General features: G+C 38.2%; 1 protein-coding gene across 1 annotated transcript in view; it reads right to left on the reverse strand.

Annotated features, from left to right (window-relative positions):
- The window catches only part of Sms (spermine synthase), a 44,779-nt gene that overhangs the window by 6,506 nt on the left and 20,620 nt on the right, over nucleotides 1-17,653 (reverse strand). Inside the window, exons 2-9 of the mRNA XM_074064330.1 lie at nucleotides 16,985-17,105; nucleotides 14,651-14,744; nucleotides 14,039-14,103; nucleotides 9,412-9,587; nucleotides 8,566-8,722; nucleotides 8,020-8,107; nucleotides 1,973-2,087; nucleotides 897-976 (exon numbers count right to left, since the gene is read on the reverse strand). Coding sequence (XP_073920431.1) covers nucleotides 897-976; nucleotides 1,973-2,087; nucleotides 8,020-8,107; nucleotides 8,566-8,722; nucleotides 9,412-9,587; nucleotides 14,039-14,103; nucleotides 14,651-14,744; nucleotides 16,985-17,105 — 896 coding nt within the window. The remainder of the gene's footprint in view (nucleotides 1-896; nucleotides 977-1,972; nucleotides 2,088-8,019; nucleotides 8,108-8,565; nucleotides 8,723-9,411; nucleotides 9,588-14,038; nucleotides 14,104-14,650; nucleotides 14,745-16,984; nucleotides 17,106-17,653) is intronic.

Raw genomic sequence — 17,653 nt, forward strand, 5'->3', positions numbered from 1 at the left:
AAAAAGATACAAGAAAGGAGCTTGAATGCTTTCAGGACAAATGTATAAATGTTTACCTTTAAGCACTACACAATGTGTATGTATCAAAACGTCACATAGTGTTCCAGCAATATGTACAATTTTACAGTTTTATGAATCAGTTCGAAGTAAATCTAATTAAATTTTTAATTAAAGAGTAGCACATATTATAATTAACAAATATACATTTTAATGAAATCAATTTCTGAAGTCCAAACGCAACAAATTTTTACCTTACACAGTTTACATATAGTTTCTTAAGTAATAATATGGACATACTATAGAATATGGAATACTGTTTATGACAGCTTTATGATCTAAATAAGAAACTTCTTTTATCAGTTAAAAAAAAAAAACAATTGAGAGACCTAAGTGCTGACCTTTTGCTTACAAATCAAACAATTCCTGTACAGACTGAATTATCAATTAGTTAGCTTTGCTGACATATTCACAGTTTTATTAAAGATTTTAATGGCTTTTGTGTCAATACGTATTTTATAAAGATATCAAGAAATACACTTTCAAACTTTCAGAATGAGTAAAATGTGCCCCAATTTGCTTCCATCTGGTGGTCACAACTCATACTACAGAAGTCACTGATCAAGTAATGAGGGAAGGAAACAAAAACATGGTCTATGTCTCCATCTAGTGACAAAAACTCATGCTGCAGCCAAAGACCAGGGTTGACAAATAAAGATAATCTTAAACTCAAATTCTCAAAAGATGACAGGTCAGCTATTTGGAAATGTACTACTTAAAAGAACACAATCCAAGTGAATTGTTCTGTTCTTAACATATGTAAATTTCAAGAATATGCATTTGAATTTCAAAATATGAATTCTTATTGAGAGTCTTAGGGGGAAAATTGGGTAGCCTACCTGTGTAAAATATTTCCCATCCTGTTTTAATACTTTCATTGAGAGGTCAAGAATCAGTCTGAGAAACTCCCAAGTGGAATCTGGATGATTAAAAAAAACAAGTTTTATAAATATGGATTGGCATGCATCAAAAACACCTACCATCAAACATTCACTCTAATACTCAACAACACACAAAAAAAGAGCCATGGCTTGAAACCCAATACTGGAGTTTGTTCATGAATAATAATATACCACCTATATAGCTACTGTCCTACACACATGGCATACAAACATCAAGGTCAAAATCAACAGGCATTCACTTAGCACTATTCTCCCACAACCAATAAAGATTTAACATGGGGGTTATAGATATAGCTCAGTGGTGCAGTGCTTGCCTAGCCTAGCGTGTGGGAGGCCCTGGGTTCCATATCAAACAACCCTACCCTCATAAAAAACAAAGGCAGTGATTGAAATCTAAAAGAAAACTGCTTTACATAGGAAAACAGCAACATTCCCAGAGAAACTGCAAGGGTCATCATGCATATGACCCCGTTCTGCAAACTCAGCAAGAAGTCAAGTTTATAGAGAAAACATTAACACAATGAGCAGTGATTTGAGGCAGTAGTTTAAGAAAGGGAATCATCTCTAACATTGTTTTAGAAAGGTCACCAGTTTGTCCCACCACAGGTAAAGATCACATCATTTAAATAAATTACCAAACAATTTAAAGTCTCCATGATGTGAATGAGTACTTTTTTTTTTTTTTTGGTGAGACTAGGGTTTGAACTCAGGGATTTGCATTTGCAAAAAAGCAAGCACTCTACCACTTGAGCCACACCTCCAGTCTAAATCCAAATGCGTACTTTTAATGTTTGTTTCAAATAACTGAGTTCTCAAATTCAGTCATTTAATGGCAGAACAGGAATTAAATCAAAGCCAAATCCAGCCATCTTTCCACCATGGATCTGTTGAATTTCCTTTCAAAAAATGAGAGAAATAGACAATCTCTTAAGATCTCTTCATCCTCCCAAGGTGCCAAGAAGAAACATTTCCATAAGCAAATATCTTGGTTTATGACACAAAACAGAATCTACCTTCTTCTGGAGATGTGGAGATTGGGACAGCCGTCAAATCATTAATCACATAATCAAACTCTCTCCCTTCTTTGGCGTACCTTTTCAGTACTGGAATGCAGTCTTCTATTAGCACCTTTCAGAGAGAACAGGATTACGCATGTGAGCCAACACATGACGATGTAATTAAACAACACTTACAGAGGAGGGGAAATACACATTGAGTCTGTGATCCATAGCACCTGCCACACAAAGAGACCGTCTCATCCATGTCTATTAATGCAAAAATAGAAGCGTTCAGCATATGCCTTCTTCATTTTTAAATTGTATGCTACTGAGTAGCACAAAAAAATTTCACCTCACCCCACCAAGGACATGAAGAATCCCTTTGTCCAGAGTATCCATACTGTATACACAACCTGTCCAATATTCACTCAGCAGATGTCTCAGTTTTCAGACTACTGTTGTATCCCAGTGCTTGTGTTCAGGTAACTTTTATTTTACTTAACAATGGCCCCAAAGCACAAGACTGGTGATGCTGGGGCTGGGGGCAGAGCACTTGCCTAGCATATGCAAGGATGCAAGGACCTGGATTCAATTCCCCACACTGCAAAAAAAAAATGGTAACTGTTCTATTTTATTAGTAATAGTTATTGTAAATCTCTTACTGTGCCCCACTTACAAATGAAACTTTATCACAGGTCTGTATGTCAGGAAAAAACATAGTAGATAAATTGTCACTCCTCAAGGATAAGGGAAGACTACTATACAGGAAATAAGTCTGAGGTTTGCCATGTCTTTGAGGTATTAGTTATATTCTGAGGACATATCTGGCTCTAGGCAAAACCCTGAATGACACAGGAGTTATTCTTATTTTTTATTTTTCCAAGAACAAAAAATTCACATACAACAAGTTAGAAATCAAAAGTCTGCCCCATTCCCTATAACTCACTGTTTTTTAAGCCTCCGTAATTTTTAAATTATTGTTTTGTAATTTGCTTCACCTAATGCATCACACAAGTTCAACTAACAAAGACAGAGAAAGTACTAACATCCAAGCTGCTTATGAGCCATACATTAATCCCATTTAAGGGCTAGAAGTGTGGCTCAGTGTATGAAGCCTTGGGTTTGATACCCCCATACCAGAAAATAATGTGATATGTCCATGATGTTACCATATGCTCACATATTACAAACACACACACATAGATAAATAAACCGTATTCTCTTTTGTAAAATCTGGATCATGCACACTATTCTGAACTGGGTCATTTTCACCTAACATTTTTCCAGGTAATTATATATAATTTTAAGTACACTATCCTACTAAAAACATTCTACTCTTGTTATTTCCAAGTATTGGCCTCTATGAGCACAGTGATAATAACCCCCTTTGTATTGGTGCCGTGGCCTGTGCGTTGGGTGCCCAAACATTGGGTTAAGGAGATAAAAGCCATGTGTGTTCTAGTTTTTTAGTTTTGATATCAATTCATGATTCAAACAGCATGCAAGAAGCTGGTTTCTTTGCATCCTCCGTAGTGTGGGGTATTGTTCGCTCTTCTAAATTTTGCCAAGAAAAGGCTCAAATGGTAGAGTGCCTGCCTAGCAAGCATGAGGCCAAGTTCAAATTCCACTACCTTCAAAATAAAACAAACAAAAAAAACAGACAAAATTTTGACAAGTTTGTTGTCAATGCTTTCAAGTGAACTTCCTGGATCACAGGTGTGAACATCTGTTGGCTGACTTTCCTCTTCGAAAAGTACCACTACACCTTTCTGAATTTATCCAACTTCTTTTTATATTTTAAGTTGTAGGGGGCTCTTAGCATTAGTCAAGGGATTACCTCCCTATCTTACTTGTTAGAAGTACTTTCTCTAGTCTGTGTTTTGGCTCGGTAATAATAATGAAACACCATAAACAGTTTCTGAGTATCTTTGTTTTAAAATAGTTCCCAACTCCCAAGGTAAATTTTCCTAATGTATTAGTTTTCAAATCTAGAGGCAAATTAGCTGAAATTCCTTTTTCTGCAGTTGCTAGGGTTAACTTTGTTCTCAACTAGATGGATGGCCCATCACTTATTAAATCATCTAAATCTCCTTTTCCCAAGTGCATCTTAGGCCGCATAGTAACAATGGGTATATTCCTACACACTCAGACAAGTCCAGGTTCCCATGACTTTCCTTTTCTCTATTTGTCTAGAGTCTGCGTTATGCTTCCTATTTGATCACTGTGCTTTACAGTAAATTAACAACCAATAGGACAAGTCCCCATGATGATTATGTCCCAAAGTTTTCTTGGCTATTTGTAGATATTTTTGCAAATGAACTTTAAAATCACTTGGTCTAATTCCAAGCCCTTGAGACTCTGATTGGAATTACAATTAAAACTGGGGAAAGGACTGGAGACATGGCTCAAGTGGTGGAGTGAATGCCTACCAAGTTCAAGGCCGAGTTCAAACACCAATACTGCCAAAATGACCAAATAACTTGACATCTTTGTGTCCTATTTAAATATTCATTCCATTACATCTAGATTCACCAAGAGCTGCATTTATGATGCTCTTCAATTGAAATTAAAGCAGATTGTTTTTACATTAAATTTAACATATGCAAATTTATGCAATGAGAATTAAAATTATATACCCTATAATGTTCTTCCACCTAGCTAGTATTACGTGGATTTGTTTTCTTTTATGTTACAAAAGATGGCTTGATTTTGTCTTTTGATCTTCACAAAATTGTTTGGATGATTTTATGTTCTCAAGTATGTGTTTGCCTGTCCTGCCTTGTTTCTTAAGTTGTGCCACAGTTAGTAACCCATTGTGTTTCTTTGTAATCAAACAGTTTTAGAGGAACAGGCTAAATGAATGTTTGAAAAATAAGTTTAAAGTGTTTGCAACCCAAACACTTAAAACCCTAGTTACAGATGTGAAATGTTAAAAAAAATACTAAGAAACAGACACTGTTCTGTTATTTTCATGCAAGAAATAGCACATGCTTCTCTACAAACTCAGACACCACTTGTTGTCTTTCAATAAAACCTTAACATAATTCAGATCATTCTCATAGTATCATTCTGGTTAACTTTATTCCTAGGTATTTAAGTTGATTAAAAAGGATTTCCTGCCATCCTCCCATTTCCCTTAGCTGTTCAGCATTTAGCAAAGGAAAAAAATTAGTCTGCCTTTACAATTTTACCACATTCTTATGAACCCAACTAATTATCTAGATAAGTTTCTTACATTTTCTAATCTATCACCTGCAATTATTTTATTTATATTGTTTTCACCTTCCAACCTTACTATAGTACCTGCCTCAAAAACAATGCTGAACACAGGGACTAATAAGCAGCCAGCATTTGGTTTCTAATTCCAGTGCAAAGGCTTTTGCCCCTTACTATATTTTGTGTTTTGTCCTTTAAGTTTCTGATAATACTTTCTATTATGTTTTGGTGTGTTCCCTGTATTGCAATTTTATTTCACCTAATGAATTCTTATTAAGAATGCAGGTAAGCATTCAAACCCCAGCATCACCAAAAAGAATGACAGATAAATATTCTCAAATTCTTTGTCATTTGCGATATATTATTTTTCTCCCTAAATTATTTATATAATGAATTAAGATTTTTCCTTTTTTCTTTTTTGAATGGTGTATATTAAATTGTACATAGTAATAAGTTGCATCGTATTTCTACACATGCATATAATGTACTTTGATCATATTCATCCACAGATTTTTTGGCAGTACTAGGGTTTTGAACTCAGGGCCTCATGTTTGCCATGCCCCCAGCCCTTTTAAGCTTTAATTATTTTTCAAATAGGGTCTTGGTTTTTTGCCTGGGGCAGTCTTAGACCTCAGTCCTCCTGATCTCAGCCTCCCCGATAGCTGGGATTACAGATGTGCACCATCATACATGGCCTTCACCCACAGACTTCTTAAAACTCACATCTTTAGATTTTTTAACTAAATAATACTTGGGTGTACTACAAAATTATTTAAATAAATTGCTGGATTTAACTTACTATTTTACTTGGAAATTTCATGTGTATGTATGTATACATTTACATAAACATATACATATATATTTACATTTCTTGGTATACTACTTTTATTTCAATATTAAGGTTATATTATCATTATGAAAGAAATGGGAGGGGGTGCTTTGAACAGTTTTAAAACAAATGTTAGAGTACCTGGCTTTTTTCAAATGATAAACAGATGCAAAAACCTATCTTTTCAATGGTAGCAGTTTAATGGCCAACAGGCTTGTTTGTCTCTGGAAATAGTCAGGTGAGTCTGTCTTTTCCCACAGCCAAGATCCCCCATCACACTCCATCCCTTAAGTTTAGGAGAACTTTCAGCTGCACAAGAATTTTCTACTCCCCTTGGTGGTTATGCTATTCCAGAGAGGAGGAGGAGAATGCACTGACCAACGAATCCCACAAGAGGCACTTTTAAGTGAAAACAAGATGTGATTTGTTACTACGGGTTCCTATTAACAGGTGGATTTAACACTATTCATTCACATATAGATTGAGCATAAAATCTCCCCCACACAAAAAAAGTATTTTTCCCTTGCCTCATACATCAACCATCTTGGTCACCATCTATGTGCCCTTCCTTCAGGTTGGCACTTAGTTCAACAAGTTACTTTTCAGTCAATCCTCCCACTTACATCTGACTTCTAAATCCAACAGTCAACAGCTCAACTGCTACTTTGGGTTTTTGCTTCTGGTCTTTCCTTAATCCACATAAGAAACCCATATAACAAGCTGAGGAGACAGTAGTCTGCACCATTCTCATCTAAAGTGACCATATAACCTTAAATAAATTACCTTTAATCTCTCTAAGCCTCATCTTCATCTGTGGACTAGAAAAAAAATACCCAATGGGTACAGGTGTGAGGATTAAACACAGCAGGCTGAGAGGGTCTAGCCCATTATTTGCAAATCATAGTAATTTTGAACTCACAGTGAAATAGTTCAGCCAATGCTCTGTAGAACCTACTCCACCCCCTCCTTTTTTAAGTTTTCCAATAGTATATGCTAAATTTATATCATTTTTTCCCTTTTGGCCACAAAATCAATCACAACTACATTTTGAGGTAGATAAAATTCCTCTCTCAAAAATTAACACACATGTACCATGAAATCAAATTTAGATACACATACATTAGGAAAGGAGGAGGTGTTAAGTAATTTACATACTAAATACTAAACTACTGCTATCATCTAAATTACTTACAAATCTGGAGACCTGCATTTAAGATTCTGTTAAAATGTATTTTCCTGGATAAAATCTTGCAGTAAAAAGCCCTTAAGAGTGAGAACAGAACAGCCAAATCCTTCAAATACAATACAAAGTGTATCCTACACATCATAATGGCCAGTCAACTTCAAGCACAGCAGAATTTAGGACACAAACTAATTGCATATAAGCAAGAAGCAATTATCCCTACCTCCATTTTTAATCAACTTCAAGTACCAATTAAAGGCCTAAATTCCCTCTGAAAGATCAAGACCCAAAGAAGTTATTCAGAATAAACAGACAATAGGTGGTGGTTATCAAGCCATAAGAAGGCACATAATATTTTTTATACAAGAATTAACGTGGGCTGGTGGTATAGCTCAGTAGCAGAATGCATACCTAGCATGTGCAAAGCAACATTTGAGTTTAATAATAACAATAATTAATGTGATTGCATACAGAGAATCTGGAGGTCCTTTTTAAAATTATCTGTACACATCTACCTTAATATAAATATACATTTAACTCACATTTTTAAAGTCTATTTATTTACTTATTTAGGTGAGACTAGGGTTTGAATTCACAGCTTAAGCCATACCTCTAGCTCATTTGGTCTGGTTATTTTGGGGCTGGCATGGAACTGAGATGCCCCCTGATCTCAGCCTCCCAAGTAGCTAGGATTACAGACATGAGTCATTGGCGCCTATTTATCTTCTTAGCCAATTATACTAGAAGCTATTTTAAGAAGGCACAATTCCTATCAATAACATGTAATTATACTATCAGTTGACTTAAAATACATTACCAGGGAAACATAATTACCTGATAGCAGTCTCCATTAAGATTGTCTAAGACATCACCACATGTTTTTCGCATGTATTTCTTACATCCGTCAATCACCATTTGGTCAATGTCCGAAACAGGTTAAGGAGAATTTGAACATATCAAAAAATTCTGAAATAGTAGCACTTTTTAATAAAAGGTTAAGACAAACATAAAGGTTTTATAATACTAATTTGAGTATCACAAAATTTAAAAGAATGATATGATAATGATTCTTTTTTCACATAAGGGCATTCAAAAGGAACTAAATTTTCTTTTCTTCTCATGAAATGGCTTAGGGAAGCCATTTGGAAAACTGATAAGCAGTAGACAGAGTAACAAAGTATCCTGCTCTTTAATCCTCAGCTACATTATCTCTACTTCTTTGTTGGTGGCCACACAAAAGGCGGTCCTAAATTGAAATGCTTTTCCAAGGCAGTCTACATAGCACATCTGCCTTGGCTCTGTGGTAATAACTGGCTTGGATTACAAAAGGGAGGAAACAAAAGAAACCCACTGAACTTATTCTTTTATACTACAAAGGATATCTCTACCATAGTGACCATCTTTGGTTTCAATTTGACTATCTCACATAATATGCCTCCATCTCCACCTCCCAGAATCAGTACATCTTTGCCAGTGTAATCTTCTTTGCCACTGCCCATGATGGCCCGGGTATACGCCAAATCACTCTCTGCCAAATCTAGTGAGGAGAAAGAGATACAAATGGTGACTTTACCCAAATACACAAACCACATGACCTCACAACCTAGAAAGTGCTAGAACCTAGCCTAAAATGTAAAATTTTCCAACCCTTAAAAACTTTCCATAACATGCAAGGTTATTTTGGTTTTTGGAATTGAAAAGTATTCATCAACTTCATTCATCTGACATCTAGTACAAATGGGACATTAGTTAGTGGGAAGAAAATACAGTTTTAATAATGTACTAAGCGCTGAATAACAGATAAAATAACATGACATCTGGGAACTGCTTCAAAATACTGAAGCAGTGACAAGGTGGCTTGGGGCTTAGGTGAAACAAGACTGGTCAGGAGTTGATAATTGTTGGCCTGGATGACAAGTACATGTGGGTTCATCACACTCGTCTCTACTAAAGTCTGAATTTTCTTATGACAAAGTATATTTTTAAAAAAGCGACTGCACTTTCTTTTGAAATATAATCTAACCAGTCATCACAAGAAAAAGCAATGTCAAGACAAAATTTACATGAAAACTCAGACAATCTGCAGGTTAATAATAAGTGTGAATCTTAAAAGATAGTGTCAGAGCCAAACTCCAAAATCCACGAGAGTGTCATTTCTAAGGAAAACACCATTGTTCAACACATCACCACTTTGTTACACCAACAGGGCAGAGATGGAATACTTACTAACATCCCCACTAAGGATAAGTATATTTCCAAACTGCTTCGAGTGTAGAATTTTAATGTTCTGATAAGGTGAGTCTTCATCGTACACCACTTCATCTATGTCATACTCAACAAGGCGCCCATCAGCAGTGGGCCAATATCTGTCGATGGCCCCTCCTCGAACTATGGGTGGTAGTCTGCAAAATTAGGGAAGAGGAACAAACCTTTCAAAAGCACTGACTTACAAACAGAACTGGGATGAAGAAAGTGCAAAAGAAAGCCACATGGTGCATGCAAACTCCTTCAAAGCACAAAATAAATCCAAAGTGTGGGCATTTATTTTTATGCAGTTCCAGCCATTACCAAATAACAGTTATTTGATACAGGAGTTAACTTTTTTCTTTTTAATCTTTTTTTTTTTTTTTTTTTGCAAAACTGGGGTTTGAACTCAGGGCATACACCTTGAGGCACTCCCCCAACACTTTTTTGTGAAGGGCATTTTCAAGATAGGGTCTCACAAAGTATTTGCCTGCCTGTGCTGGCCTTGAACCATGATCCTCCTGATCTCTGCTTCCTGAGTAGCTAGGATTACAGGCGTGAGCTACCAGCACACAGTTATGAATTAAATTTTAAAAAAAGCTTTTCGGCATGATTTAAATTGTTACTGTTAAAAAGTTTAAGGAGAAAATGGTCACTGCAGACATCACACATCAACAGGTATCTATCACTGAATACCTACATGACCACATGCCATCACCACAGTCATATAAGTTCACATGGATTTGAACCCATTATCTAGTACAGAATCCATCAAGTACCTCCACTTGTCCCAATTATGTCTTTTACAGCTGTTCTGTTTTTGAATAAAGGTACATACACTGCAGTTTGCTGGGGTTTTTTTCCTTTTTTAACCCTTCTTTCACTTAGAATATTACCTTTTTTACTTTGGTGTGCTTCACAAAACCTCTAAAAAGTCCCCATCAGGCATTCTACAGAATAATTCCTGCTATGTGTTTACCTGATCTCTTCCTGATTAGAGTCAGGTTGATACAGACAACACAGGCATCCCATCAGGATCACAAGAAGTGTATTTGTGTTATTACTGGTGATGCTAAGTGTGTGATCATCGCATTATAGTGATATTTGCTGGACCTCTCCATGTGTAAAGGTCTCTTTTCAACCCATGAAATCACCAAGCAAGCTGGGTTAAGTTCCTCTCTAGCCTGGTAATCCTCTAACAAATCTTTACCAGTGGCTTTGGCAGCTAGAAGATTCTTACCTAAACCAATTATTACTGGAGGGTCTACAAAATGATGATTTTCTCATCCCATGCTTTTGTAAATATTCAGTGTTTTTGACAGGGTAAATATACTAGAAACTACCAGCAGAGGACACTAAATGACAGAAGAAAACAGATATAGAGAGTGGGCTTGGCAAATCTAACCAAAACAAAAAGCTGCACACCCAACAACAGCATGTGAGCTGTGTTATCAGACACAGTCATGTTCAAGAGTAAAATGCATGACATACCACTGTAAATACCCACAATGCTAGAACACACTACCTCTACTTTACAATCTCCACTCATCTGCTTCCAAGAGAATAGCCTAACCTATTACAAATAAATGAGGCCTTCTCTGAGAAAACAACATCCATAAAGTGCACTAAGACTGCTGAAGCAAATTCCCATACTTCCACTTAATCCTAGCAACTCCTGATTTAATCACTTCATCTTTCCAGTAAAGTTCAGCTTTTCAAATGTTAGGCAGACAAGAGATGTTTCTTGTAAATGTTGAAGCCCCAATCAGGACAGCCCCCAGAGAGCAGGCAAACAGGACTTGGAGGAAGGCTCTTCTAACCCTGGCAAATGGAGCAAGGTGGGAGAGTGAGCCTGCCACCTGCAGCACTGAATGAAGGTGAGAAATACAAAGTCATGGATTTCAGGGGAGGAAAGCCAGCAAGCCTGCTAGTTGACAACAAGCTTGTGATAGGTAACACTGAACTAGGCACAAATCCACAGAAAGTAAACAATACCTATTCTCAACTGTGTCAACAGCACCTTGGTTAAGTTGAAAAGCTTTCTTCTCCACTGCAACGCAATGTTTTTTTAAAAGACCAGCAAAGAAACAAGGATATCTAACAGGATGTGGAAGCCATTACCTTGATGAAGTACTCAACCTGGCATGAAGTGCATTTCCCTAGAATGGGCTACCAGGAGACACCATGGAGTCCTACAAAACTCATTTCAACATTTGCTGCCGCAAAATAAAAATGGATTGGCGAAAGTCAGGTGAAGTGTGTTCTAGGTCCAGACACACTGTAAATTTCAAGACTGTTTTTTAAACCAAAACTTATGTAACTTTATCTTCTTATTCCTTTTCATTTCAAGGTAGAATACAAAAATAAATTTTGACATAAACCATGGCTTCTTAGTCAAAAATTCAGATTTAATTTGTTAGCCAAAGTGAATAGTAATTTCAGATCATGTTACCATTTGTCACTGATTTCATCTCTAATATCATTCCCCAGGCAGAAAAGTACAACAGTCCTTTTCCTTTTGGAGTCAATGACAAAGTATTCCCAAATTCTCACTCTTTTCATCCTTGTTTTATGAAAAGATGTAAAAACTGTGACAAGCAAAAACAAGGTCCATATTTTGAAATGAATGAAAACCTAAAGCTTGATACCAGTCTCACTTAGAAAACTCCTTTATCAAAAAAAAAAAAAAAAGGAGACAAAGCAGACTTCTCATAAAGTCAATGCCCTGTATAGCTATCCTTATCTCAACCAGCAAAACCCCTTGTTCCTTCCTATTATTGCTTACACTCTCTCTACAACAAAATTAGAGATAAGGGCAAAATAGTTTCTGCTGGGTATTGAGGGGTGGGAGCGGGAGGGGGTGGAGTGGGTGGTAAGGGAGGGGGTGGGGGCAGGGGGGAGAAATGAACCAAGCCTTGTATGCACATATGAATAATAAAAGAAAAATGAAAAAAAAAAAAAAAAAAGCTAATGCCCAGAAATACATTCTATTTTCTCACTCCTAGAAGTAGCCCTGATAAAAATCTGAGCACATTTTGGTGTGCGCTCATAGTGGGAACCTGTTCAATTCAGATGGATGCAGATAATGATAGCTGCAAGCAGAAAAAGATGTCCTGTCCAGAAAGCGGTGTGGAAGTGTTTAGAACAAGGAAGAGACATGCCAAGGATTGCTAAGATGAGCTTGGGTGGGGTAAAAAAAATGAGTGCTCAGATTTCAAAAAGTGGGCAAGGTTTGCACACAGTTGTCTTCCCTTTGATTTCCCTTCTATCTTCCAGTGGTAAAACAATTACCTAGCTATCTTACATCTACCCTGGAGCTTTCCTATGGGCTGATCAAATTCAAGAGGGTGAATCATTAAGTACTTAAACATATGGGCCCTTGCCAATACTGATTCCCTCTACTAGAAACTGCTCTATGAACTGGAGAAACAGGTATTCCAATCATCCCAGTGGTGCTGAGGTGACCTTGGGAAATTCCCTCCACGTCTGTCTTTGCATCTGTAGAAAGGGACGGGCCTCCTACACCTTGGAGCCAGAGGAGGAACCACCAAAGCACAGATCTACCAGACCCTGTACCTTCCAGCAAATGTCAAAATTGCTGCACTGTCAAAGTTCTTTAAAATCTGATGCCACTGACAGACACTTTAGCACCATCCAACAGAACTTTCTGCAATGGTGGAAATATTTTATATATGCTTTCCAGTATGGTAGCCACTAGTTATTGACATAAGACTAACACAACTGAGGAACTAAAGTGTTTACTTTAAGTAGCCACCTATGCTGGATGCCAGTGGCTCACAACTGTAATAATCCTAGCTACTCTGGAGACAGAGATCAGGAGGATCACAGTTCAAAACCAGTCTGGGTAAATAGTTCATGATACCCTATCTCAAAAAACCTTTCACAAAAAATGGATTGGTGGAGTGGCACAAGGTGTAGGCACTGAGTTCGAGCCCCAGTACCACAAAAAAAGAAAAGCAAGCCACAAGTGGGGCTGGGGATATAGCCCAGGGATAAAGCACTTGCTCAGCCTGTGCCAAGCCCTTGGTTCCATCCCCAGCATCACAAAAAAGTGAACAGTAAATAGCCGCATGTGGTTGGTTACCCTGTTAGGGAAAGCTTCAGGGTTTTTTATTGTTGCTATTTTTGTTACCATTTGAAATGATCTACTTGTGGCAGCTGACGGTGGGTGGCCTCTCAATTCTTAGAACCTTCTGGAAGTTTTTCTAACTTGAAAGTTTTGAAGCAAAATTTTTATCACTCCTCTTAAAATTGTTTAATTCTACTGTGGAGCTCAGAACTCCACAGTAGATAAAGGGCAGGGTCTATCTCCCCTTTGACGGAAGTGGCAGCCCAACATGTGTCTCTGCTTTATCCGGATCCCTGGACTTACTCCATGCCAGTAGCCAGTATTCCCCTTCTCCACCCCCAAGGGTTCTTGTTTTCATACATTCTGTCCTACTTCAACGTGACAGGCCAGTGTCGCCAGAAACAGGCATTGACTTTGATCCTTTCTACATCCTAAGTAGACACTACTAGGAGCAACATTGCCATTCTGATTATTTTATCAATTAAACAAATATCAAAGGACATTCATGAGTGGACTTACCGCTTTACCCGTCCAGTACTGTCCTGACTCAATTCTTTCATTCTTTCTTCTATTTTGTTCAAAAGCTACAATTAAAATAAATCAAATCAATGGGTTTATACTGCAAGCTACACAGAAGAGCTAAATTACAGAACAGAGGCCTGAAGCCAAATTGGCAGTACTGTGTGATGCTGGCTCATACAGCCCTCCACCCCATCCCTACAGTAGCCTCCAGGCCTAGCCCAATTCTACACTCCCCCACACCAACTATCCCTCATGGTGCTACCTAACCTAGCCTAAGTTAGCATTAGAATAATTGGGAAGGGAAGGCTAAAGGATACTGTAGGTACAAAATCATAGCTAAAAGTACTATACTCTGCCCTGTACAAAGTAAAATTCTTACTCATACTCAGGAAATTTAAAGGGAAAACAGACAGCCACATTCCCCAAACCCATTGAAGAACAACAATTTTCTGAAACCAGTTATCTTCAGGGAGGGAGTTTAAAACTGAGTTAACTGGGAGGCCAACAATTCAGAGAAAATAATTTTCACATCATTAAATTAAGCAGATGTTATGATCCTTAAATAAATTTTAACAAAATTAAAGTGGCAAATAAAAGTGAAAAACTAACACTGTCAGTTTCTTCTTTGCCCTGTGCATCACTGTCGTAACTCTGAAGGTCCAGCAACACCAAGCCATGTGGATAAATTCTCAAATTGGCAAAGCTACAAAAGAAAGTATAATTTTTAGGTTAGTAATTGTATCATGGCACTCTAAAGAAAAAGAGTCCACCCCAATTAAGGGGAAAAAAACAAAGCTCTTTACTTCCCTGAATTACACGGTTAAGTCTTAAGTTTTCTTTTTGAGGCCTCTCCTTGGAGGGAGACAGTACCAACCATTTATGGAAGATTTAGATGGCATCACCAAATTTAAATACTGCTTCTTACTGAGTGTGGTGGTACATGCCTGTAACCCCAGCCATGAGGAGGCTAAGGTAGGAAGATCAAGAGTTCAATGTTAGCATGGACTACAGAATGAGACGGTGTCTCAAAAAAAAAACAGAACAAAAAAATTCTCAGGGCTGGTGGAGTGGCTCATGCATTAGAGCGCCTGCCTAGCAAGTGTGAGGCTGAGTTCAAACCTCAATACTGCCTCCCCCACCAAAAAAAGTTCCAATACAGCCTCTTGGGCCCAGAAAGTGATTCAGTAGTGCTATAAATCTGATTTTTTTTTTAAAAAAAAAGGTCTCCAGGTGGTTCTGTCAGGTTTATTTAACCTGAAGGAAGGAAAGGTGGGTTCTCCCAACTAACCTTCCATTCTCAAACCACAGCCCTGGTGTCCTGCCTGTAGGTAAAGATTGGCTTTTTTTTTCTTTTTTGGCAGTACTGTGGGTTGAACTCAGGGCCTCAGGCTTCATAGGCAGGTGCTCTACCACTTCAACCGTACTGCCAGCCTTTTTTTTCTTTATTTTTAAGATAGGGTCATGTGTTATGCTGGGGCTGGCCTAGAACCACAATCCTCTTGATCTCTGCCTCCCGAGTAGCTAGGATTACAGGCTACTCCGGCATGAACCATCGGAGCCTGGCAAGAAGGAACTTTTCACCTGGGAGTTGAGGAATCTACCAAGGTGGCAGAGTTCCAATTTGCTATGGTTCCCAAAGAATGGACCACCATAAAAACAGTGCAAGGTGGAAGGCACAGAGAGGAGCTGAATATAAGCCTGCTGAATCAGACAGGCTGGAAGGCAGCCTCTCAGTTACTGGCCCAGTAAGGAGGATCAGGATAGGGAGAAGAGGAGGACTTGTGGTGATGCTGACTTTGGGCCACCCTTTTTGAAGAAATTATCACTTCTGACACATCTGACATAGGTGCTAAACACACACAGGGAAGTTGGTCACATAGTTAGAATACAAGTCTGGGCTTAGCACGGCTTTGCGAGGCATAGGACAGAGAACACCAATTAATGCCACAAGGCCTTGGAGACTTAGAATAATGGGGAGGGTGGCTCAAAAAGCAGTTTTCCCTCATCGCACAGCATTCTGTCTTCTGGACCTCTAGAAGGTCATGGGTGTGGCTGCTTTTTCTTTTAATAGAAAAACAAAGGAAGGGAAAAGGGGATATTAAGGAAACCACGTGGAATTCCAGTACTTTGCACCAACTGGGGAAACAGAATAAAAGTCACTGAAAATACCTAGCAATTCAGTTTCAAACTAGCAGAGCAAATTACTAAGAATCTTAACAGTTTTGCATACTAAACCAGTCTAGATATAACATAAACCGAGTTTTAAGGCACAAAGAGCTCAATGCATGGCATTTTCTACTATCAGTCATTTCTTAATTTAGGTTTTCTTTCCTACTCTCCAGAACATCTTTACTTCTGACTACAGAAAGTCTATATAGGCTATCGTCTTTAAAAAAAAAACCTTGAACTCTTGGATCATTTCATCTTGCTGTCAAGCTACTTGCAGATGTAGCCATCCTTCGTTTTGCTGCGGTGTGTGTTAACAGACCGTCTCTCATAAACAGTGCTCCAGCCAGCAGCAGCATCATCACAGGGGCTTGTCATAAATGCAAGCGGGTAACCTGCCCCGGACTTGCTGAAGCAGAAACTCTGTTTTAACCAACTCTGGCTCACTGCCTGCAATTCACATGATTATGCTGCAAGGGGTTCTTGGTCTTAGCTAACCGCACAGTAGAATCATTGGGGCTTCACAGAAATACAGATGTCCAGGCCCAGTAGCCTCAATCTCTGTGGAAATACCTGGGCGGGGGTATTTTGTTTAAGTTCTCCCAGAAGACACTAATGTGCAGCTAGGGTTGAGAAGCACTGAATTCTACTCCCTCCTACAAGATGTCAAAGGAAGAAAAAGATACTTAAGACCCTACCCCTACCCTCCCTTTTGTCCCCACCTCTGCTCTTCCTTAAGAGCTCAAATCTGAAGAAGAGCCTTCGAGGCCACCTCACCTGCCATTTTTGTTTGTGTAGGTTGCTAAATAGCCATGGTCCTGCCAGGTATGCACCGACTCTGCCATCCCCTGCTCCTGGAAAATGGACTGGAGGCCTTTTAGAATGGTCTCACCATCAGCTGAAAGATAGAGGGAAGACAGTAAGATGGTCAAAAAGGAACATTCAAAAGGAAAACTAAGGGCTGGAGGTATAGTTCAGTGACAGAATGCTTGCTCACCATGCATGAGGCTCTGTGTTCCATCCCCAGAACCAAAAAAAAAATTAATAAAATTTAAATTTTAAAATTTACAAGAAAATCTAAACAAAGACTTATCCTGTTCCCAGCCCTCTATCATGAGCCAGAAACACTCTCTACCCAGCAAGTGCTACAAACAGAATACCTGGTTACCCAGTAAGAAAACAAAAACTGACCACAGAGTTGCATCAATGATATAGACGGATAGCTATTCAACCTAACTAGAGATAGCAAAATAAAATCCTCAGTTTAGCCAGAAAGTAAAGAAATGGAAATATAACAAATGAAATATCACTTTAGGCTAAGTAAATTAATGAGGATACACAGTTCTAGGAAAGGAGAGGCGCATCTACCAGTTACGGGTATCATGAATGACTTGAAAACTTTTGATTTTATTTCCCAGGAGTTTTACAAAAAAGATATGTTGGCTA

Source organism: Castor canadensis, chromosome X (genome assembly GCF_047511655.1).
Source record: "Castor canadensis chromosome X, mCasCan1.hap1v2, whole genome shotgun sequence".
Lineage (NCBI taxonomy): Eukaryota > Metazoa > Chordata > Mammalia > Rodentia > Castoridae > Castor > Castor canadensis.